At 40.4% G+C, this 24029-nt stretch overlaps 1 protein-coding gene across 5 annotated transcripts in view; it reads right to left on the bottom strand.

Moving 5' to 3' along the window:
• ntm (neurotrimin) overlaps nt 1–24029 on the bottom strand; it is a 328781-nt gene that overhangs the window by 51015 nt on the left and 253737 nt on the right. For all 5 annotated transcript variants that reach the window (XM_061248678.1, XM_061248682.1, XM_061248677.1 and 2 more), the window contains one exon: nt 4971–5203. In XM_061248678.1, the coding sequence (XP_061104662.1) occupies nt 4971–5203 (233 nt within the window). The remainder of the gene's footprint in view (nt 1–4970; nt 5204–24029) is intronic.

The following is a 24029-nucleotide window of genomic DNA, read 5'->3' as shown; positions in this document are numbered from 1 at the left end:
AAGCCATGTCCAGCTGGTAAATAATTCTTTAGATCTTAACCCCCCACCATGTAAGCATACATACACACACACACACACACATACACACACACACACATACACATGCGCTCACTTTCCATTGAAGCATCCCAACGCTCTCGCAATCAACCATTCCTTCTGATTCAACGTTGCCATGGTAACTGAGCCAATCTTTAATCGTCCTGTTTGCTAAACGCCTCAGCTCTTGCTGAGCAGTTCTGCTGGAAGTATAGATTTACCTACTAAGGGCAGCATGTTGAACGGGTGCAAACGAAAGTGTGACTACAGTAGTAGGTGTACTGAAAAGGCGACAGATAAGTTTGACAAGCTTTTTTCTTCACACTTGAAAGCATTCTTTGCTTGTCCACTAAAGTGGACTTCTGTGGTCTAATAATGTATCAAACAGTTGACTTGATAAACCCGATGTTTTGGCTTTGTCTGTTATTGATTTATTTGGAATTTCCAGCCACTTGCTGGTGCGCTTGCATACTGCTTTCTTGTACATGAACTGTGCAAATATGCACATCTACTGTAGCTCAGAGCAGCCAACTGTTGCAATTATTTTAGATCCCTAAAATGGGGGGGAATATGCATAACAAGGACTGTAATTCCAGCACGGTTCACCCGATATGGATATAAATGCCCTCTAATTAAAGCCGACAGTCTGCAATTTAACCTCGTATTCATTGTTTTATTTCAAACCCAATGTGCCGTGGTACGGAGCCAAAACAACAAAAATTGTCTCACTGTCAGAAAACATTCGCATTTAACTGTCAATGGTGTCACACAATATCACTCTGTATTGAGGGGTATTGATTGTTTTTTTATCAGCTTAACAGGTAAGATAATCAATTTAACAGACTTGTGAAAAATTCAACATCTTGGCTGGTCCTCCTTGTTACTCCTCAGGAGCGTCAAATTGCTCATTATCAGTATAAATAAAAGAAACAAACAGTAGGAGTGATTAGCCTGCGCATGGCTAATGTGAAACCCTTATCACTCCAAATTCTATTGCCATTTTGAATACCAATGCACCAGACTACAAACAACAGCTGCCAGGCTGTCAGGGAAGGTGACAGAATGCACATATGCTAATTCTGGGCTGGGAAAGTTTGAAAACCAGACTTCTAAGTGCACTGCACATTGTTGGCCGTTGATGCGACAGTTATTGATTGGTGCTGGAGAGGATCCAATGTTCAGAGGATCAAAAACAGCAATAATTCAATTCTGTAAAAATGAAAAAAAAAAAAAAAAGTCAAGTCATCTTAAGGGATATCTGATTTACTGTTCAATCCAAAACAATATCATGTTGTTCCTTTTTGTAATATACATTATTGTTTCTTACCGGGAATCCAGATTCCCAGTGACCATATATAATTTTTACCCTGAAATGTGTGGGGTTTTTTCCAAAGTTCTCAGGATAAAATGATGACAAAGTGGTTGCGGATATAATAAACCTGGCTCCCTACAGAGAAAGCAAAATATATGGTCTTGCTCTTTCATTTTTCAGCACCCCACCAACATACTCGTAATTAAAGAAGACAAATTCTCAATTGTAAATACTGTTTCTCACCAGTTGCTTTGCGCTGTGCACATTTCAACACATTTTATTCTTCACTTTTTGAGACAAGAAAACAAATATGGACGTTTGCGTATATTTCCATACACTAGAATTAACTTATCACACTTCAGAGACTAAGTGCTTATTTATAATGGGTATAGAGACTTTGTAGCATGCAGATTTAAAAGGAAGGAAAGATATTTCCTTGTCTTCAAAATGCATCCTATTTCTCTCCTACAAATTTGGCACCCACACCCAACACATGGGGCAGAACATGGCTACTTCCCACCCAAATTTTGGAATGCCCCATTATCTGCAACCACAGCCGTATTCATGCGTGAATCACACAGCCGATTTGGGAGCGTGTAGACATCCAAGGTTCAGGACCAGAACGTGGTCTCACCAGCGGTGTCTTTTCATCCAGCACACTACAGCCAAGCTCACACGGAGTGGGGCTGGAGGAACACCTTCCATCGGCAGCTACTGGGCACACAACTGACTATTTTCACCTGAATAAGTGCTTATACGAAGCCAGGCTCAGCTGTATTCTGAACTACTGTACGAGGAGTCTCAAAGGAGGACATTTTTTCTGCCTGTGGAAATTGTTGAAGATTCAGATGATCAAAAGCTCCTCTGCATTACTGCACTATGCAACACAAAATACAGCTGAAGTGTCATCTGGGCTGAAAGATAATATGTAGCGCAGAGCAGCCTCCCAGCGAAGAGGAGAACCAATGAAAGGAGGAAAGACAGCAAATGAAAGCCCTTGATATCTCGACAAGTACACCACGCACATACGTGTTTATCTGCCCGGAAATCTGCAGCATCTGTAACAAACGCGTGAGATAATTAGCAGGAATGCACACTATGGTCCCCAAACACCCCCACCCAGCCCCCAACCCCCCCATGTATTTCCACATCTCTGACTGCCACTTTTCAATGCTCTGCCGCTCAGAATTGACATGCCCATCAATCAACGAGCACCAAATTCCACAGATTAACAAAAAAAAATAATAACCTGCCAAAAAAAACATTTTTCTCAAAGGTGCAGACCAACTTAAAATAGCTTTAATTATGTGATTACCCACTTCAGTAAAATGTGTGATACTAATGGCACCGGCAGTGGATTTTTGAGGAGCCTGCAGGATTAAAAACCCGAACGTTTGTGCTTTTAATGCAACTGTCGATAACATTATCCAATAATTGTGGCGCGCTAGCTAATTAACAAATAGAGCGACAACAATAAGACTAATATGATAAAGAAGAAAGAGAAGTATTTTAGATTTATCATGCATACACACACATTCACACACATACAGTTGGCATCCTTGATAAATATGCACAAGAAATGCTGTAGAATAAAAATAATACAGTTATTGACATCAGCTTTATTTACCAACACATGTAGACCAGTGTGCTTTATTAACAATTCAATGGAATCAACCAAAGTCTTACATTTTACAAATAAAACATTATGTCCCCAAAAACAGGTTCCACAATTATTGGCAGCCCTGGTTTAATACCTGTGATTTTCCGAAAAAATTAGATTACTAAATAAAAAACATGTATAACATGCCCACTGTATAAGAAAAATTAGTTACGGTATCTGAGATACTTCGATTTTGCTCCGTCTGACTCTGGAGTCTGACTGCATCTCTGCTTGTCTGAAGGACATCTTGTGCTGTATGACAGATCCTCGGCTAAACCACAACCTGGCGTCAATACAGAGGTGCTCTAAATTCCCTCCAGAAGGACCACTTCCTCCATCTGGATTCTATACCAGAGCTCGCTCGGAGCACTTCTACTATAAGAAACCAAGAAGTACTGTATCCCTAAATAATCAGCTCCTTTCTATAGTGGCAGTGAGACGAGAGCAGAATCTTTCGAAACAAGATCTGAAGAATCCGCCCCTTCCTCTCCGCCTGCACCACGAGACTCCTGGTCCAGTTCCAGGTATTTTCACACCTGGACCATTTCAAATTCACTTCTCCCCTGTCTCCCTACCTGTGCCACTACACCCCTGCAGCTGACAGAGAAGACAGCTGCAAGACTTATCTACAGTCTTCCCAAGTGTGCGCATGTCACCCTCCCCCTCGCCTCTCTTCACTGGCTGCCTATTACAGCTCACATCAAGTTTAAAACCGTGCTACGGGCCCACAGGGCCATTAATGGAACAGCTCCACCAAGACTCCAATCAATCTTCAAAACCCTACACCCTGGCCAGATTTATTCAATCTGCGACCTGGGATCCAACTAGCTATCCCCCTCCCTCTGTAGTCGCTCTTCCCAGTCTTGATACATGTCTGTGCCATGCCACAATGGTGGAACAAACTTCCCACTGTGGTCAGGACCTCGTCAATTTTCAAAACCTACATATTCACATTGTTTGAAGATTTTGGTTCCCCTCCCACGTATGTAATATGCATATATTCAGGATTCAGTTCTTGGTTATCAGTTCATTTGCATTCATGTTTTAGTGATTCTGCATATATATGTCAATCTTCCAATTCTTTGTCTTTGTGAAGGTGTCTCTGTATAAAGCACTATACAAATACAATTGAACTGAATTGAATACATTCTTGCTATCTTGTTGGCCACATCTGGCCCAATTACTTGGATAAATGCACTCATATTCTCCTACATTCTAAATCACTCTGGAGTAGAATGTCTGTTAAATGAATGTAATGCGATGTAATGGGTGTAAGCAATCACGTAAAAAGCCATAGCTGTCTACTCTGAAAACAGCGTCCTTTTGAGAGCAAGCGCTGCCACACTGAAAAGCTGAAAAGTTCTTGTCATGCTCAGAGTAACTCTCTACAGAGTTATCCTTCATGCTTCAACTGAAAAAACAAACAAACAAACAAATAAAGATATTACTTGTCAGTGTGCACCTGCAGTAGCGTTTAAGACGACAGACTGCATATTCCCGCTTGAATACATCTGTCTTTGCCCAGGGGCACATGATGACTATTTTAGTTAACTGAATAGTTTGGACAAAGCTCATAGAGAGATTTCCTCCTTTTTTTATTCAGTTTATTTGTATATATTTTATACAGTACCGGCACACATTATGGAAATACAACAGAGTTTGTGAGAGAGAGTGTGAAACTCTAATCGTCAAATTTACCTCTCTAGTCACCCCTGGGCACCCCAAAACCTGAGTAAGGGCCACTCTAGTTTAATAATTGCCAATGCACCTACCTGAGGCTATCTTAGACACTACAGGGCAAATGTGTCACAAAACTGTGGGACACATTTGCCATAGTGGGATTCTCTAACGCATGGCCATCAGCAATATAATCACGAAACAAACATAAAGGCAGACATATCGGAGTGTGCAGGCAGTGAGAGAAACACAGCGTGCTAAGGGCTAGCGTCAGGCATGCTGTACCTTGGACGATGACGTGGACCGACGTCGTGCGGGGTTGGCTGCGTGTCTGGACCGCACAGATGTACTGGCCCTCGTCGGTCGTGTCCACATTCTCGATTTTGATGGTGAACTCCTCCTCGTTCAGGACGGCCAAGCTCACCCGCGGGTCCACCGACCACTTGTCTTCTCCTGCATACAGTATACTCGACCGGTTGAGCCAGGCTGTGTGCGTCACTGCAATTCCCTGTGAACACCTACACACACACGGAACAATATACAAGTCAGGGAAGATATCAACAAAAGATGTGAAAAATACATATTGCGTTATCAAGTTTCTGTATATACAGGTGCTGCCAGGTTGTGAATACATTGGGCCTTCCAAATTGTAGCAGCTTCAGTTTAATATGTGGGTTCCACTCATTGTGCTAGCCAAAGATCTTGAAGATCAATCAGCATTCATCTGTAACTTTGGTTAAAATAATGCAATGTCTGCCCCCCCCCCCCCCCTCCCCACGAAAACAGATTTGAAAGTGATTCTGATGAAACCTCCTGAAGCCACTAATGGACACACAAATGCACACTTTTAACTGCGAGACAAACCGAATTAGAATCTATTGACAAATTAATCGAAACCTTAGACTCGTCAAACTGTCTTAAACTGCTATAGATCGGGGGTGATATTTCAATTCCTGCACTGCAACCTAAACTACAAAGAGATTAGGCTAGCAGTTTTTAGTGCTGCCATTCTGAAATTAAAAGTATATAGTGAAGAGAAAGATTTTAATACTGTTTTCAGACAATTAAGTGTTCTGGTGTGAGACACAGTTCCCTGCAATGGCCTTGGGGCACTCGTACCCTTAGACGGCACGGTCAATGTTAATTGTTCCTGAAAGTAGAGAGTAATCAACCATACCACCTGCTGGTTAAGTCCATGCCATAGTGCATACAGGCTGCAGCATATTGGCCCGAAACCTTATCAAGTGGGTGCTTATATAAACATGAATCGAGACATTACAGGGCTTTCTCACAGGCAGTACAACTGGTTGCTGATGCTGCGTAAGAAAGTGCGTGGAAATTTACAACAGAGGTCATATTCAGGATGTGTACACTGAGGCTATGCCAAGGCCCAGCCCATCTGATTCAGCACAAACTCATTGTTTGGAACAGATGTCTTGGTCACAAGTCAAAGCAGCAGCATGTGTTCCACAACAAGCGCCTTATGTTTCTTGTTTTTTTAGTCCACGGGAAAGATTTATGGATGAATGTACATTTGAGCAAGAATTTTTTTTATATACAGTCCAGACAAATACACGTGGGATGTTACTTTTCATGTTTCGCATTTTTTTGCCCAACATTTTAGTTTTATTAATGCATTTCTAGCTCTTCGAAACACCTTTTCCATTTGTGGTGGCATCGACTCCTTCAGTAGTTGACAGGCCCTTAATTTTAAAAAGTAAGTGATAGTTTTTTCAGTACAAAAGCATAAATATTTAGGGATTCATTAAACTGTATTTGTAGTGAGGAGAAAACTAAGGCTTGGCTTTAATGATTAGTGAAATTCAAAGACCAAATATTGTGGGGTGACATTAGCTCAGGACGTAAGAGTGGTCATCTGGCAGTGGGCGAGTTGCCGGTTTGATTCCCCCGCCCTGGCTGGGTCGATGTGTCCCTAAGCAAGACACCTAACCCCCAACTGCTCCCGACAAGCTGATTGATGCCTTGCATGGCAGCCTGCCGCTGTGCGTGTGTGTGTGTGTGTGTGTGTGTGTGTGAATGCGTGAATGAGAGGCATTCATTGTAAAGTGCTGTGGATAAAAGTGCGATATAAATGCAGTCAATTTACTAAATACAGGCTGGAGTAGATGCTTAATACTCTCATCACCATTTTTTATGAATTATTACATCAAATTGAATAAAATGCGATTTCATTATCAGCTTTACGTAAAAAAGCAATCTTTGTAAATTGACAGAGGTGTCTTTTTCTCACTGGAAGTTTACAACATTGTTAAACTTTATCTAAGCAAGGAAACCGGACACTCACAACAGCTAAGTATAACTTAATAACAAGTATTTCAATTATGCTAAGTGCCTGCCATGAATTCCACACTGTTCCTTTCATGATGAAGAACCATGGGTTGTGATTTTGACATTAACAGAAAAGAAGCTTTAATTAAAGTTTACAGTCAAGAGTCTAGATAATTAACAGTAAGGAAATGTGCCATTTCTCAGCACAGCCTTTCCTAGTTCATTAAATATTGTTATCTATTGAGTTTTCAAATCAAAAATTTGCTGCAATGTTCTTGTTTAACTATGAAACCTACAACTTTCTGGTTTTGAACCTATTCCACCACTGTCTCAACAATACATCAAATTAAAAGCTGAAAGACGACACCAGGAAAACAAGCAGCATTCTGTTATTCGTAATAGAAAAATGTACGTAAAAGCATACACTTCAGTGTCATTTCAAAAAGCACTTGAGCTACTTAACTACTTATCTGCTTATGCTACTTGTCAGAAGCACATGCTGTATGCCCTGTTCCGGGGGAATCTGAACAAGAAGAGAAACTCTTAAAAGACGTGAAATAACTGTAATATTATATTATAATAACACAGAGACAGCATCTCTCAGCTGTTACTGTATGCAAGCAGGAAAGAAGCTCGAACATCAGTGTTTGATATGCAATATTCTGTATAGCAGTCAAAAAACTAATCTCTCAAGGTTAGAAAATTAATTTTTGAACAGGCAATTCCTGCAACCTTCAACACCAAAGTAAAGTACCAAGGAAGGCAAAGGCAAGGCTTAAAGATGATATAACACAAAAACAAAGGCTTTTCATCATAAATCGAACTCAGGAAGGCATTGGCATATGCCGGACACAGATACTGTATATTACCTTTGATCACTATGTGGAGAGCAGAAATGAGAACCATCAGCTCTTTGTCAGCTATATCTCACAGAACATCAATGTCCACCGCTCTCCAACAATGGACAACATCAGCTGTTAATATAAACAATCTTTAAATCCATTACACTATTCTCAGCAAATGAGCTGCACTTCATTGAATTCAGTTTGCCTTTTTTATCCAAAGGACAACCAACACGGCACCAGGGACATGCTGAAATACATGAATCTGACTTTCTTTTTCTTTGGCTGCCAGTGGTAGAGCCAAGGGCATACAACACCAGGGGAATACAGGAAAAAAGGAAGAAATCCTAGGCCAGCATCAGGCAACAGTGGGAGCCATGAGGATTTGTGTGATTAGTTTCTGTCCGCAGGGGTTTTCACATGACGTGGACACCAATTTTATTAGAGAAAATGAGACTTGAGAATTTAGAAGAGGAAAGAAATAAAAAGTTATCTTCTTGCGCGACTAGCTATTTTGACTCCTGCTGAGAAATTTTCAGGTAAAACGCGCATTCATTATGTGCCCCCATACTCTATGACAAATTTCTCCCATGGCGAACATAAGGGGGGAAAAGAGGTCTGGACCAGGATTCATTGCCAGCAGTGACTAAATAAGATACATTACAGGGTGCGAGACGTTCAAGGTTGCAGGAAGACGCATTAGCGGAGCTTCAAGGGGATTTGGGTACAATACCAAGGAGGACATGCTTTGTGGTACTGTGCAGTACACAGACATTGTCCAGAGTACCTATTGTATAGAGGTGCTTATTGACAGCTAAAGATGAATCTGAAGTAAAAAAAGAAAACAGTATGACTAGTTTTATTAAACTGTTTATTTGTCTTTACAACAATAGGATTCCTTCAACCTCCAAGAGGGTGCCCACTTGAACACCCCAATGTGTCACTGCCAGTCAAGATCAAGGCAATCTCAAGTGTCTGCATTACGGATTGTAACATCACATCCTACGTTTCTCTGAATCTGGTTTGACATAACTTAGAGCCATGTTGCAACCAAATGACATTCCTGCTGAAACACCAATTAGCAATGTTCAAAGGACAGTGCCATTCCTCCGAGTGCGTAATCCCACACTGCCCTGGCAGAAGCTGAATATCTGTAGCTCTATCCATTCAAATGTACGCACAAAAGCAATATCCAGATAATATCCACCATATCTCGTCCGCTTATACACACAATATCTAATGTATATAGTAATTATTTTCATATCTCTGTTTCACCAAAAGCGTACCAGTTGAATCAACAAAAGGTATCCGGTATATCCAGCATAATTGAATGAAATACTGTAATATAAAATAGGAGATTATAATAAACTTCTACCTGTTTCTAATGACACATTGGTATATAATTATAATCAAAAATACATTGCACATTTCTTCACAATTAGAATGAGGAGTGCATTATTCAGTAGATTTTCATCACTGTGTGGACTTTTTGAGTTAAAGTGCATAAGAGGAAAGGGATATAAGACATTTTTAATGTATTGCAAAAAAAAGTTTAGTTTTATACCGATAAACTGTAATTCTTTATTTGATTGTAATTACATGAAAAACATCTCCTGCTGTACTTTGGCTGTTGACAGTTGTCATTGGTCCCGAATTTCCTGAACAATCTACCATATATTTTTATATAGAGTTCTTTTGTGGGGAATATCAGATTATTTCTGGAAAATTAAGCATATTACTTTATTGATTTGAAGCATAATTCAGCTCGCAAAGCAGACTAACTGCACAGGAGATTAGTATACACTGTAACCTACTTCCTATAATTAGATTCTAAGCTCAACATGAGTCCAGCAGAATCACTATCCCCAATGAAAATATATGATAATGTATTTGTGCATAGTCACATACTGTATATTGTGTTTTAATTTTGTTCAACATTCATAATTCATACAGTAAGAGGAGCAAAAACAGAATTTTCCTGTAATTAACCATCTTACACAAAACCTACTCATGCATTGCTGAAGAAATGATATTTGTTTGGGGAGGGATGGAGGATTTGCACAAACAATTAATTGACTATATTCAAAATTAGATGCGTGCTTTAACAAAAATTCTGTACTCACAGAAATGAGGAGGAAAATGTGAAGAAGCCTAATCGTATGTAAGGCTTTTGTAGGTTAGCACATAAGGGGTATCATCCATGCATATTTTATATTGAACATTTAGTCAATGTCTTATTACTAAAAAATAACCTTTGTTTTAAAAATAAAATAAAAACCCTGTGACAAACGCAGAAGGCTGGGCAGTTTTTATTTTTCAGTGTGATGTGCAATTTTGGAACAGTGCACTGATGTACCCCTCAGTCTGGAGGCACTGTGTGAGTTAAAGCTGGGACTCCACCGCACACCATTACTGTCTGCCCAAATGCACTCTGTGGGATTGATTGCATCCATGCTCCACTGATCCCGCATCACTCAGGTATGAATGCACAGACTGGGTGAAAGTCCTTAAGACATCGTATCAAAGAAGCCAGGGTTCATGTGTGATGTCTGCTCAGGACCCAGCCATTGGTGAACGATAGGGATCACAGGATCAAGTCAGCATTGACTAAGAGCCTGAATGAAAACCTCAGAGCAGCCGTTGTGACAGAACGAGATGAGACTCGGTTAATAGCATGATTGTTTTACGATTTGTAAGCACGTCTGCCAATAAAGTGGTAACTCTGTAAAGTAGCAGTGTTGCGCTTTTTTCCTTACTTTTTCAAAAGTTTAACCTCAAAAAAAGCTGCACCTGCAAATAAACTCTACCAAGGTGTGCAGGCCCTCTCTGGCTTTATGATTTGTAAGCTAACCTTTAAAACAATGTTATTCCTAACCATTTACACACTTAACTGGCCTCGCTGTAGTACAAGCTGTCAACAGCCGCTAACAAAGGGCTTCATACAAGAACAATTTTGTACTCTTATCATACATTCCTCTTACCTTTTTTGTAGAAAAGGAGGAGTGTCCCACACTGGATTCAAAAAAAGCTGAATCCTAGAAAACTGTCCGAAATGAAGATCTCCATACACTATATACCCAGTAAGCACTTTATTAGGTATTTATTATACTTATTTTTAGACTTATTGCTGTAGCCTATCCACTTATATGTTTGATGCGTTCAGAGATGCTCTTCTGCATACGACTGTTGTAATGTGTGGTTATTTGCGTTACTGTCACCTTCCTGTCAGCTTTGACCAGACTGGCCCTTCTCCACTGACCTCTCTCATTAACAATGTGTTTTTGCCCACAGAACTGCTGATCACTGTATGTTTTTTTAGTTTTCACACTTTTCTCTGCAAACTCTAGATGCTGTTGCATGTGAAAATCACAGATCAGCAGTCTCTGAGATACTGAGTCTGGCACTAAGAATCATTCCACAATCAAAGTCACTTAGATCACATTTCTTCTCCATTCTGACACTTGGTCTGAACCTCTTGATCATGTCTGTGTGTTTTTATGCATTTAGTTGCAGCCACATGATTGGCTGATTAAATATTTACATTAACAAGCTGGTGTGCAGGTCCACCTAATAAATTGCTCACTGAGTCTATATGCTACTGTTGGTGGGTTCCGTCAGATAGATGGCCAATTGAATGAACAAGAAGAAGCGAGGTAGTCTTTTTCTTTTTCCTCCGAAACAGTCCACTAAAATATTTTTCTGAAAATGTTTGAGGGAAGAAATAAGCAATGCAGTTGCTGAATCTACAATATTTCTGTGAGTCAGGCGAGCTGCACTAACATAGACATTTCTCCATAGAAAATGAATGGAATGCGTAGTGCACATGATAGGCCGGGACCACTCGTAATTTTGTTCCAACAGCAGAAACTACTTAAGATGCAACCAGATACTAAATCAAGATGGAAATGTAATCATGTAACTGTATTTCTATATTGGAAATGGCTTGAACACTTAAAACTGAGTTATGCCCTTATAAGTCTACCATCAGGAGAAAAATAAAATAAAACAAATGATTGATTTTAAATGAATACATTACACCTGAATGTCATATGGAAGCTTACATTTATTTTTTTTTCTGGAAAAGGCCAGTGTGTGTGCAGAAGGTAATCCTGGTAATGTGATATGCTGCTCTGAGCACAAAGCAGGTCAATGGTCCAGGATAAAGCCTACTTTCACACTGGATGCAGTCCATGCAGCCTGGTGCATGCGCTTGCTGTTATTTCCTCTCCCAGCTGCCTTTTAAGGAACACCTCATTTGCTGCAACCCTGCACAACTCCTCCATTCAGGGGGCAGAGACTGGCACAGAAAGACCCGTTCAGCACAGCCCACGGGGAAATATCCAAAGACGGCCGAACAGAAGTCATTTATTTCTTAATATGAGGAACACAAATATGAGGTCTGCCGTCTTGGCCTGGCCTAAATCACAGTTTACACAAATTGAAGAGCACCATCTGCTAAAGCAGGTGTAGTGTTTTTTTATATCACTTTCACTTTTTTTTCAGAAGTGACTGTGAAAAGTTTAAAATAATTATTCGCTGGGTCACGAGAAAAGGGTTGATAGTAAGCCAGTCACACAGGACCAGGATTTTTTTAGGGTTGATTTTTTTTGGAAATAAATCTCTGGGCAAACAATGTTGATCAAATTGTTGCTGGAATGAGAGAAGGAATCCATTATTCTTTGTTCCTGCTGTTGATGTGAATTGATTTAGCATCGAGACATCGAGCAGTAATAAATACCTAAAGCTGTGTAGAATGCAGAACCCTGGAGTGCTTCCAAACTACATTATTCCCTCGGATTGCCAGGATGTTGATGTGCATCAAGAATGCATCCCAGCGAACGTCAATCCGTTTGTAAAGGGGATCTTCTTTATACTCGACTCTACCACAGATATGAGATTTATATTCATCTTTCATGAGGAGGTCAGGTTAACAAAATGCGTCTGAAGAATCCTAAATCAGAAGAAGGGAAATGTTTGCGTTTAATAAGTATACGTTGACCCTGGTGTAATCTTTATTATTTAGAGAGGGCACCAGGGTTCTCTCTCCAAAGTGCCAATTTAACTCCAGGCAGGAGGAAGCGCGATTCTGCCTTGTCCCTCGAACACCTTAGTGACCTAATCATGTCTGCTTTCAAATGCATCCATTACCTGCCATGAAAGCATCTACGAAGAAAAAAAATCTTGAGGCATTTCAAAAACTAGATTATTTTCCTATGATGAAGAGATACACTATAAACAAATATTAAGATTGTTTCATTGTTTAGAAACAGATATAAACCTTTCAAGTTAAAAATATACACATAATAAGCAATATAGCATTACAATACAAATGGCTACCGATAACTGCTTGAATGTGAAAAAGAATGGTATATTGCAAAAAGGATAATACAGAACATGCTACAAGCCAGCTAAATAAAAGAGGCGCTCAACAGCAGGACAAATGGGAATAAGAAACGATGGAGCACACAGAGCTCACAGCAATACACACTGTTTAATGGACAGTGGAGACTGGTGTTTCGACATCAACGATGTCTTCCTGGTTTTTGACTCTGAGGAAGACGCGATGCATGTGGAAACATCACTCTTCCTTGTCCATTAAACGGTGTGTATTGCTCTGAGCTCTGCATTCTCCAACCGTTTATTTTGGGTTAGTCCCAGTGAAGTTGTCCGGGTAAAGAGTCTCATATAGCATGGTGTATTTTATTATACAGTATCCTAATTCAAGAGCTAAGGAACATATCACTTACTGCATGCAAAATAAATCAGATGCATTTTCCATTTAAGTCAATTAGCCAGTTGTCAGTCATTCATTGAAATCTATTAAGATTCTATTTCTAACTGTAAAGCAGTTTTTATTATTATTATTTTCTGTTTTTGTTTTTATGCACACATCGACTCTCGATGTTCATGGCAATAACATGAGTCCCACACTCATTCGCTGATATTCTGGGATATTTACAGACACCTAATCAAGTGTAAATCTAAAATTTTTACTGACTGAATTTATTTTTCTTTCTTTGCAAGCTAAATCCAAAGAAATTTCACAGAGCAGAGGAAGAGGTAAATAGTGTGCAGTGATAATACAAATGCCTAAGTGGACAGTGGTGCTTTATATTGAGATCTTCTAAGTGGAACACAGACCATCACCATTCAAAAAAGTGGAATCACTGAGAATGTTTCTCAAATTAGACTGATGTACTTGTCCTCTTGCGCAATTGTGAATCTGGCCTTCCATTTCTCTTTCTGTCCTGTGTCTGCTCTCTTCTTTCAAGAGAGTAGTGCACATCTTTCTATGAAAGTTTCTCGGCAATCTCCCGCATGGAATAGCCTTCACCTTCAACCTTCATCAATAAGTGACTGACAGTTTTGAGTGAAAGCTATTTTCTTTTTTGACAATTTTTTTACCAAAATTAAGCTTTAGAAATTCCAGGGTGCTAGATAGTGTAACAACTGAAGTAAATTTTTTGGCTTCATTAAACGGCACAATTATTTTCAGCTGCACTTAATATGATGAGTGGTTTTTCTAGTACCAAATTAGTGCAATAGCATGATTACTGAAGGACTAGGTAACACAGTGTGTTGGTAGTACACTGTTGAAAATAGGGCTCTGCAATCACATGTAAAGATTGAATCAAAAAACTATTACTTCAAACTGTAAAGTAATTTAACATTATCATTGTCTTAGCTGATTACCTATTTTTTTATCAATTGAATGCTACCTTGTTGAATTCAAAACCATAAAAAATTCTCAGTCATTCCAAAATTTTGAAAAACAAAAAACAGCGAGCGGCAGTTCTGCGGATAGAAACGCGTTGTTAGTGAGAGAGGTCAGAGGGGAAGACAGGTCTAAGCTGACAGGAAGGTGACAGGTTTCTGTTTGTAGTTAAAGAAAACTATTTAGGAGAGAGCAGGCTGTAAGGACAGTAAAACATCACCCAAATTCCAACACCAAGGGATTGGAAGCCGGACTTTTCCATCTCACAATGATTGCTTGGTGAGATCCTACAACCTGCACTGAGCTTGTGCGTATGCTTACTGTAGCTTACAACATCCTCAGGTTATAACAACTTTACACTACATCATTCTAAATCCCTGCTTTGCTGTAAATTAACGCTTGCTTGCTTTTTAATGCTTTTGGCTTAACTGGGTCTTATTTCAGGTAGTGGTTATTGTTGAAGTGGTTTTGTGTTACGGCCACTAGCGTATACCTGCTTATTGTAATGAAGGTGGATTTTAGCTCGTAGCAGTACAATATGCTGTAAATAAATAGAATATTTTAAGTGAAAATAACTGATTTTATTTTTGTTCACTTGTGGCCTTAAATCGAGCATTAAATAATACACTGTTTGTGTGCAGTTTTGCAGGTAGATATCACTGACTCCTTCAGCTGCAGTGATGACCTAGACTGACTCCCATGGTCTAGTTACTATGGTGATGCAGAGGTCTATGCAGAGCCAGCTAGATGGACAATCACATGTGCTCTTATACCCATCAGAGAAATATTTAGTATTACTGCTCAGGACCCTTACAGTATATGTCAGAACTGTCAGTACTGAGTTAGCTTTCACTTAACCTTATCATCCAGGGAAATAATTTTACTCAATAGACCTTAACCTAAATACATTAAATTAGGCACAAAATGGCTTCCCAGGTGGTGAGGCCAGTGAGAAATCCTGGCCAGTGCTCACTGTGATCATTAGTCCCACAATCATTAGCATCACACAAGAGCTCCTCTGGCCAATCAGAGACCTGATCCAGCTGTTAATTAATGTCCAGTCCATCAATACAACTGTTCAGCTCAACTGGTGGACTTTTCGCATGTCAGAGGATGTGGCTGTTAGTCTGCACACTCCCACACTGCCGGAGCATGTTGCAGCAGTGTAGCTGGCCCAACAAAATGGATGAGGGGTGGAAAACATATTTAAAAGATTAAAATAAAGGATACATTTTTTTAAAATGATCACAGCTGAACTATTTTCAGTCTGAGATAAAGGAATAAGGTTGGAGCTCTATTTTTAGCCTGTCTTGGCCCAATTACTCCCACAAGCACAATCATCAGCAAAAAGGCCCAGGAATGAATGTTTATTACAGGTGAAAGAGGAGAATGGATCTTCAGAAATTAGCTCTGGCAATTGCTTTCCCCATCCAATCTTAACCAAAATATATTTTTGAAACATTTTGAATGACTGCCAACTCAAATCTTACCCCTGCTTCTTTTATGACAGTGTTACATTCATTAAATAATTGTTTTATGGAAGGAACTGCAATGAGTGAATAATGTAAAGGTGAAACAAAACAGTAAAAAAAGTGGACAAAGATCACGGTGGTTAGAATGAGCCCAGACCACAGAGTGTGCTTTCATTATGTTTTCCTGAATGAGATCCAAATAAGCAGCCCTCTCAGAAGTCATTCTGACTCACTTTACTAGGGGTCAATCTGAACGGCAAAAACTACAAAGAGACTGCCTATTATCTCAATAGTCTTGGACAATTTAACAAATTAAAGAAAAAGTTTAAAGAAAGGACTTAACATTGAACATGGAGCTTTATTGGTCAGACTAAGGCGTGAGCCCATGGTTGGGTCTCGTGCCATTATTTTGTAATGAAAGGCGAGAGGTCTTTTGGCACCCCTCTGAAAGGCGGGAAAACAGGGCCGGTGGGCTCACTGTCGCCGTGACAGAGGTCACAGCCGGGGCGCGAGGCGGAGCTGAGCCGCGGGGTGCCTGTCCCGGCGCCAGACTCCTGGCGTGACGAGGTGGCACAGCCATCATTCCAGGGCACACCGGGGGCTCAATGTGAACCGGAGACGGCAAAAAAAAAAAAAAGAAGGAGGGCAGAGTGCGCACATCTCTCTTTGACGTGAACAAACAGCCCTACGCCGGGCACATGCTAAGCGCTACGGTAGGTGAAGGTCAACCGCGGGCAGAAGCCACACGCATGAATCACGCGGTTCTCTCGCGGTTCGTCGCACTGGGCCAATCAATAGGGCCGATGCCTTTTGCTCCCCGCGCGCGCCGTTTTATCGAGCTAACGAGAATGAGCGCTAACGGAATACATCAACCGAACAAACTGCTGTCGCGGAACACGGTGACACGGAGTGGGGCCAGGCGCACAAATCAAAACTGCCAAACGACACCGCTCCCGTGTAGCCGCGCGTTGCGCGCCTTAAGAGGCCCCGAAGGAGTTTCTGCTCTGAAAGAGAAACCCAGGGATAGCATCTGGATGCACAGAGCGGCCATTTATAAATCAGAGCAAGGGCAAACACCTCGCAATTGTGTATGATTAACACAGCATGTCTACATGGTCACATTTCCTGGAGAAGATTTAAAACTAGCCGTATCTGTGTATTTTTCAACTACACATGCTATGTACTTATTTATGAATAACAAAAAACCTTCCAATACTTTCTATTCACAAAACTATAGCCACGTTAAATAACATCAGTTTTAAAACAATGGAATTAAGTGCTTGAAAATTAGGTTAAATTAGGTTTTTACACCCACCGATGCCTGTTAAGTAGCATCTCTGAAGGCTTTGTAGAATATAGGTTTTATCTTAAGACTGTCTGCCCATAGTGTACTTGCCTATAGCTGCGGTCCCCAGTATTATGTGAATACAGCAAATGGACATGCAGTCATGCACTATGTGTACCAGTCTCCCACATGTGTACGTGGGGCGATGCTTCCGTCTGGACATTTTGCATCGCCACACATACTGTCCTTAACTGTAGGCTACGAATACCATGGCCCCTTGCAAATGCAGCTTTCTCAATAATCCTAACTTTGCAATATTAGCGATTACGTTCTCAATTTATAATTCATCAGTTCCCTGCTGTCCTAAAGCATGAATTATTTATCAAGCACGGCAATGGAGGACTCTAGATCTAGAGGCCACACCAAGGGTTTGTGTAGTACAGACATGTAACAAAGATCGCTTTCTCCCCCAAAGGTATGCAATCAATTCATCACAAATGATGGATAGTCGGTATTTTATTACTGCCATTTATTTATGGGCATTACAAAGGGTCACTCTCATAGCGTTAGAATTTATAGTTCAAAGTACAATTGTGTTTGGAAAGTTGCAAATTAGTTTATCAAAATTTTCAGAAGAAAATATGTTTTTTCACTGCTGGCTTTTAGCCTCCAAGTACTCTAATTACAGAACAATATCCAAACAAGCTTGTTCTTTAGTCACCTTAAATAAGGGTTCTTTAGAGAACATTAAACTGCACAGCGTTTTTAGCTCATAGTTTACACCATCCACACTGCAGGAGCACTCAGCTCTCTCTCAAAATCCAGAAGCAATGTAAAAATGCCTCCAAGGATGTTTGAATCGGAAGGGGACCGGTGTACCTGCTTAAATGAAAGATAAGTAAATAAAGAAGCCATTCTCCTTTTTACTAAACAAACACAGTCAGCCATTGTGATTGTATCCCTTCCACTGTGGAAATGCATCTCGTCTTATTTATATGATGAACCCACTGTCCTGTCACAGTTCTGTGTAAGAGCCTGGCAGGGAATTTATACCTAAATTGAAGGAAAATATTTCTGTGTGTGTCTCCAAAAACATAGCTGAGAGGCAGTCCATGAGCATTTACTGAGCCATAAGCATAGATTTTTCTTAATTTACACATACAGTATCATTCTAAATTCAAAATATGAAGTGTGCCCTTTATATTTTATTGATGGTCATCACATTGAAATAAGTTCTAAGTTCATTATTTCCAGAAATGCGGCGCTTTTGTCGAGGTGGTGACATTTGCATTAATCATATTCTCATTGTATCTGAAGTACCGTACAGTACACTCATTGCATTAATTGTGAATAGCACTTTCGTTCTCACCTTTCCTCAGCCTTTTCAAATAACTCTCACATCCTCAACCTCTCACATCAGCAGAGGGGGGTAGGGCTATTACCCCCGGAGTGACGGTCCACTGTGTGTCAGGCTGTGCAGCAGATGCACCACCTTTGCTGACTGGCCCCAGGATACTCACTAGCATGAGCAATCAAAGCTGGTCACCACGAGGCACCAGGGAACTGACCTGAGACACCACACCTCCTAACAGCTCGAGAGGTGGGATAGAGTTCTTACTCATTCTGAGCCAGTCATTGCTCTGATGGATACAGGGTCCCAGTGCACAGGGCGTAGCAGGTTATTTAGCTGCCGATCTTGTGCTGTGTGAGCTAGCTCTGAGCTCTGCCACTTGAGTAAAGGCAGGCCTAACCCTTGTGATGAACTGTGGATCATAAGACACTTTATCTCATAGGCTGGTATTTGCTTTGCCTTTAAGGCAAGACTCTCTCACTCAGTGCAGAAGATTCAGAGTGAATCTGAGGTCAAGACGTTAGTTTCAGTGAGAAATCTATGCCAGCAGGCCTTGGTCGGGAAGAAGGACGAAAAATCCCACGCAGCCAAAAGACACTGCCCTGTCACTTGGTAAGCCTATCTGTAGGACAAATTCACCCCAAACTGATTTTTGATACAAAATTAACCATCACATGTGTTTTATTCCCATATATGAGAGTATGTTTTTATAAAGCATGCCCAAAGCTTCCAAAAAAAAAAACGGATTACCCAACCTAATGCATTCCAACCAACCTGCAACACATGTAAAATGGAACTTTATTACAAAATAAGGTTATCCAGAGCCCCGTTAGCCTTGTTAGCCAGTAAAATTACAGGTTTATCTATAGCAAGTCCAAATCCTGTAATTGTCTGTTACCAACTCATATGACATGGATGTGGGGTTGGATTTAGGAGACAAATTAACATAAAACTATTTAGAAAAGTACAATATTGGAATATAGACTGAAGTATATGTAAAATACTGCTTGAGACTTCATGATTGGAGAACATTCCCAAACAAAACAAGTTCCCAAACAACACTCTTAGTTGTTCAACAGGGTCTGGTGCCAAGGGAAAAGTTAATTATAGAATTATAAAAAAAAATATTAAAAAATTCAAGTAAATAAACAAATAAATAAATGAAAGATGATAATTAGTTAAAGATAATAAAACTCAACATTTCATGTCTCGTCAAGCCCTTGAATGCTTAGTACCTAACCCCCACCCCTACAAACCCACAAGACTCCCCATTTAATTTATTTCACATTGCACAATCAACTCTACAACATGTCGGAACATTTGCAAACATCGGACGAACTGGTAATTGTGTTATAATTACACATAGTGGAAGCATGGAAGCGACCTCGTTAACATCTAAAAAAGGGGAGCGTATAAGAAATGGAAATGGGGAGGGGGCATCATCATGCTATTAATCAACTAATTAAGCACCGCTTCGCATTCTGCCAGACGAAGACAGAGTGTGACTGACTTCGTCTGCGGCGCGTTCTCCGGTCCCCTGAAAATCGCGAGTGTGTCCCTGGATTAGTGCTTTATGAAAATCACCTTGTCCTTCTTAACGAGTGAGCCGGGGAGTGGAAGGTGCCCTTTGTAAATAATTCCCATTAGAATGTTGAGGTGATTGAACCTCTGTAGTCAGAGCCACCGTGGCTCAATTGGTGCTCGGTAAAGACCTGAAATGCTCCAATGAATTGGAAACAGCCAATGGCAATTACAGCAACACTTTCAATTAATGTCTTAAAGGGACACAAAAAAGGCTCTCACCAACCAGTTACACGTGGTCTCAGTTGTTAGGCTTCTGAGCCAGAAGAACACATTATTTTTATTCTGTAGCCTGCATTTAACTCCTAGGCACTGATTGACACTAGACAATAATACATCAAATCCACATAAAACTGACACACTTATCAGATGAGATCTTTCTTTTTTTTCCCCTAGACTGATCAGCTCTAATAAATGCAATATTCAAAGCAATAATTGCCATTTGAGTTATAGTTACTATAGGGTTGTTAGTGATCTGTGCAATATCGGTCTCTATTTTCTGGAAACAATGGTGCCTGGGAACGGTCAATGGATGCTGCGCATGGGCACACTGGGTGCGGCCACAGAGTATTTTCGGGAGCAAAAGGGGGAGCGCACAGCTCACAGTACATGGCGCGAGTGCAGAATGGGCTGGATTAGTCTGACAACATTATCAGTGGATGTGTTGCAGCTGGATTTAATCATAGCCAATCAAATTACCTATTACCATTCCGTTTAAGAGCTATGCACTTTCTGCCCAGGTGTACTGCCAATTTCCATGGTCTACCACTGCAATGGAAGATGAGGATATGAGCTGCTGGTAACAGAAAACTTATGTACTTGTGTGGGGGTTTCAGGTTAGGGCTGCCACTATTTCCATAAATTGAGTGTGAGGAAATCTCATAAATAAGAGAAAATCATTCAAATTTTCTACCATCGAAGTTTCAATTAAACATGTATAATTACTATGGCCCAGTTTTAATTTCCCATTAAACCTGTAGTTAAATACCTTAAATGTTCTATGCTGTAATCACAGCAGTATCTTGAAATGTTATTGAACAAAATAATGCCAGGGGAGATGATTATGCCAATGATGGCATTTCAGGAATAAAATGACTCTGTATCAACTAATGCTCAAAACAAAACAAAAAAACATTCAAAATACCACTTTGCCAGTACAACGGCTGGCCATAAAAAAGAGAGAAAAGATGAGTTGATCATCTGTTATCCAGAAACATCTTGTTCTGCTACTGCAATTCAAACGATAGCACACCAGCACATCATGTTCTGGATCAGAAGAGGGAAAGAAACAAAACATGTTCTCCTCTAAAATCTCTGGCTTCTCTCCGGTGAGAATTATGGCACGTTTCCAAGGCTATCCTTTCATGGGGAAATTCATGGTGTTGGTGCCACTCAGCCGGACTTCCAGTAGGGAATGGTAAATAATGACAGAAGTGGAGGGAGAAGGACATGTTTTATAAGCATATGAGTGCTGCCATAAATCCGGATACTGTTCCTGGAACCAGCTCCCGAACGGCATTAAACTCGACTACTGCATGCCTTTGGATGATTCTAAGAGATTATTGCAAAGCCTTGATAAATGCTTGTAATTGTTTTACTTGAATTTAATATTCTGTGGTTTTATTGATTTTCCTTTCTGCATTTCTGTATGCGTTTTACTGTATGTGTAAACTCTTAGCCAGGGCTCCCTTGAAAAAGAGGTGGAAATCTCAATGGGACTCACCTGGTAAAATGAATGATAATAAATCAATAAATAAACATTTCCATTTTTTATTAAAATGGTTCAAAAGAAAAGAAAAAAATAATAATCACTAATACGTAATAGTTCGTTTGGCAGCTTTAATCACGCAAAATCATAAAGCAGATAAGACCTGATCAATATTAGAAGACAAAAACAAAATGCTGCAGTATGCTGCCTTTAATTGGCAAGATGCTTACTTAAGGATCCTTCAAATGTTCAATGGCCTCTGCGCAGAAAAATCAATAACTGTATTTAGTTGTTGTTGGTAAAATTTAATTGTGGATACTGCTGGCTTGCGTGTTGAGCATTCTTAATAGCTTTTTCACGATTGCCATTTCACTTTGATTTCTGTGGCGTGTCGACGGTAGTTTCTGAAGTCGCAGGGAGGTGCAGAAGTTGCTTATTATGAATAATACCCATTCTGCCAGCAAAAGGAGCTCTCAGCAAGTGTGTAAACTCCACAAATTGTTGCTCATGATTATCCTCAGCATAACTTGTATCGATAATACTCCACTGTGAAATGCAATGTAATAAAAGCATCCAAATCACTACAGCTAACAATGCCATCCTTTTTATTGTGACTGACATTTCCCACCTGCCCTCTAGTGGGCTATAGAGGAACTGCTCAATAAGGGAGACGTTGCACTGACAATGGTTACACTGCACATTTCTTTTTCCTCCAGCTCCCTTCCTCATCTTCCTGGATGAGTGACAAACTGGCAGAGGCTACAGAGTGGGTTTATTGCATTATATCCTTAGATACTCGCCAATCTCCTGTCTGGCATCGTGAAATACCGCGTGTCAAAATGTATCCGTATAATTTCCCATTTAGCTTGCCGTTTTACATTGTGAATTTATATAAGTGAAGGTGGGCTCCCATTTCAGATATGGAATATACGCTCTTCGTGTGAAGCGGGCTGGGGGGGTTCACGCAGGGCAGAAGGTCTAAATCTCAATCGTTTTGTGCCTGGCACAGAGCAACAGGCTGAGGCAGAGGGTAAGCGTCAGACTGGGTCTAACAGCCATGTGATCCTATAAATAACAGCCATGCTTTTCCCCTCCATCGATCACTGGCTGGCTGTGAGATGCCAGGGTCTGAGATGACCTGACTGCATGCCTGGCTGCCTCTCCCTTGTATCGCGGACTATCTATCAAAGCTGCCGCTTGCTCTGAAAAATGACACTCTTTAATTGGTTGCACTGAGAGGTCTATCATTGTCCCAGTGTTAAAGCAATTACTCAGGGCACCTCTGGACAAGGTAACTCAAAACTAACTTGACTGCTTAGGGATAAAGTGAATTGTCCCAGTTTTAGGTTGTTGTTTGTTGAAGCTGAGCGCCAACATGAAAATAAGGGAACGTCTAAAAAACAAACACTTGTCAACACCGGATATGTTCTGCATGTCTGTTTTTCTTGTTTTTTTCAATGGCTCAGAATCTTAATGCGCAAGTAGAGGAAGAACTGCTTGAGATGTGCTTTGGTTTTTAATTTTGTCACATAAACAAATAGGTACTTCACTATTCTTTTACAATCTTCACAACGAAAGGTGTAGCAAGCAGATACCACTGCATACCACTGTTGTAATGTGTGGTTATTTGTGATACTGTCACCTTCCTGTCAGCTTTGACCAGTCTGGCCCTTCTCCACTGACCTCTCATATACGTTCCACATCCCATCATCCCACGGTCAAAGTGTGAAAATTACCTGAAGCTCCTGACCCGTATCTACATGATTGTATGCATTGCACTGCTGCCAGACAATTATGACTGTGTGGCAGCACTTAGATAATCGCATGAATAAGTAGGTGTACAGGTGTTCCTAATAAAGTGCTCGTTGAGTGCATATCATACAGTTTTAATGGACATAGAGTATAAGCTGACAGTATGCTGAAAAAGCATCCATGTTAGCATCACTGAAATGAAATTTCAGCACAGTGCACAGTATTTCACAGAGTTGACACCGTACAGCACTGAGGCCAGGGTCAGTAGCGTGAGTCAGGGTCAGTACAGGGATTAGAGTCTGCTGCACACACTGACATCTCTCTACTGCCTGCAATTAGCATCCGCTGG

Source organism: Conger conger, chromosome 7 (genome assembly GCF_963514075.1).
Source record: "Conger conger chromosome 7, fConCon1.1, whole genome shotgun sequence".
NCBI classification, from domain to species: domain Eukaryota; kingdom Metazoa; phylum Chordata; class Actinopteri; order Anguilliformes; family Congridae; genus Conger; species Conger conger.
This window is presented reverse-complemented; position numbering and strand designations above follow the sequence as displayed.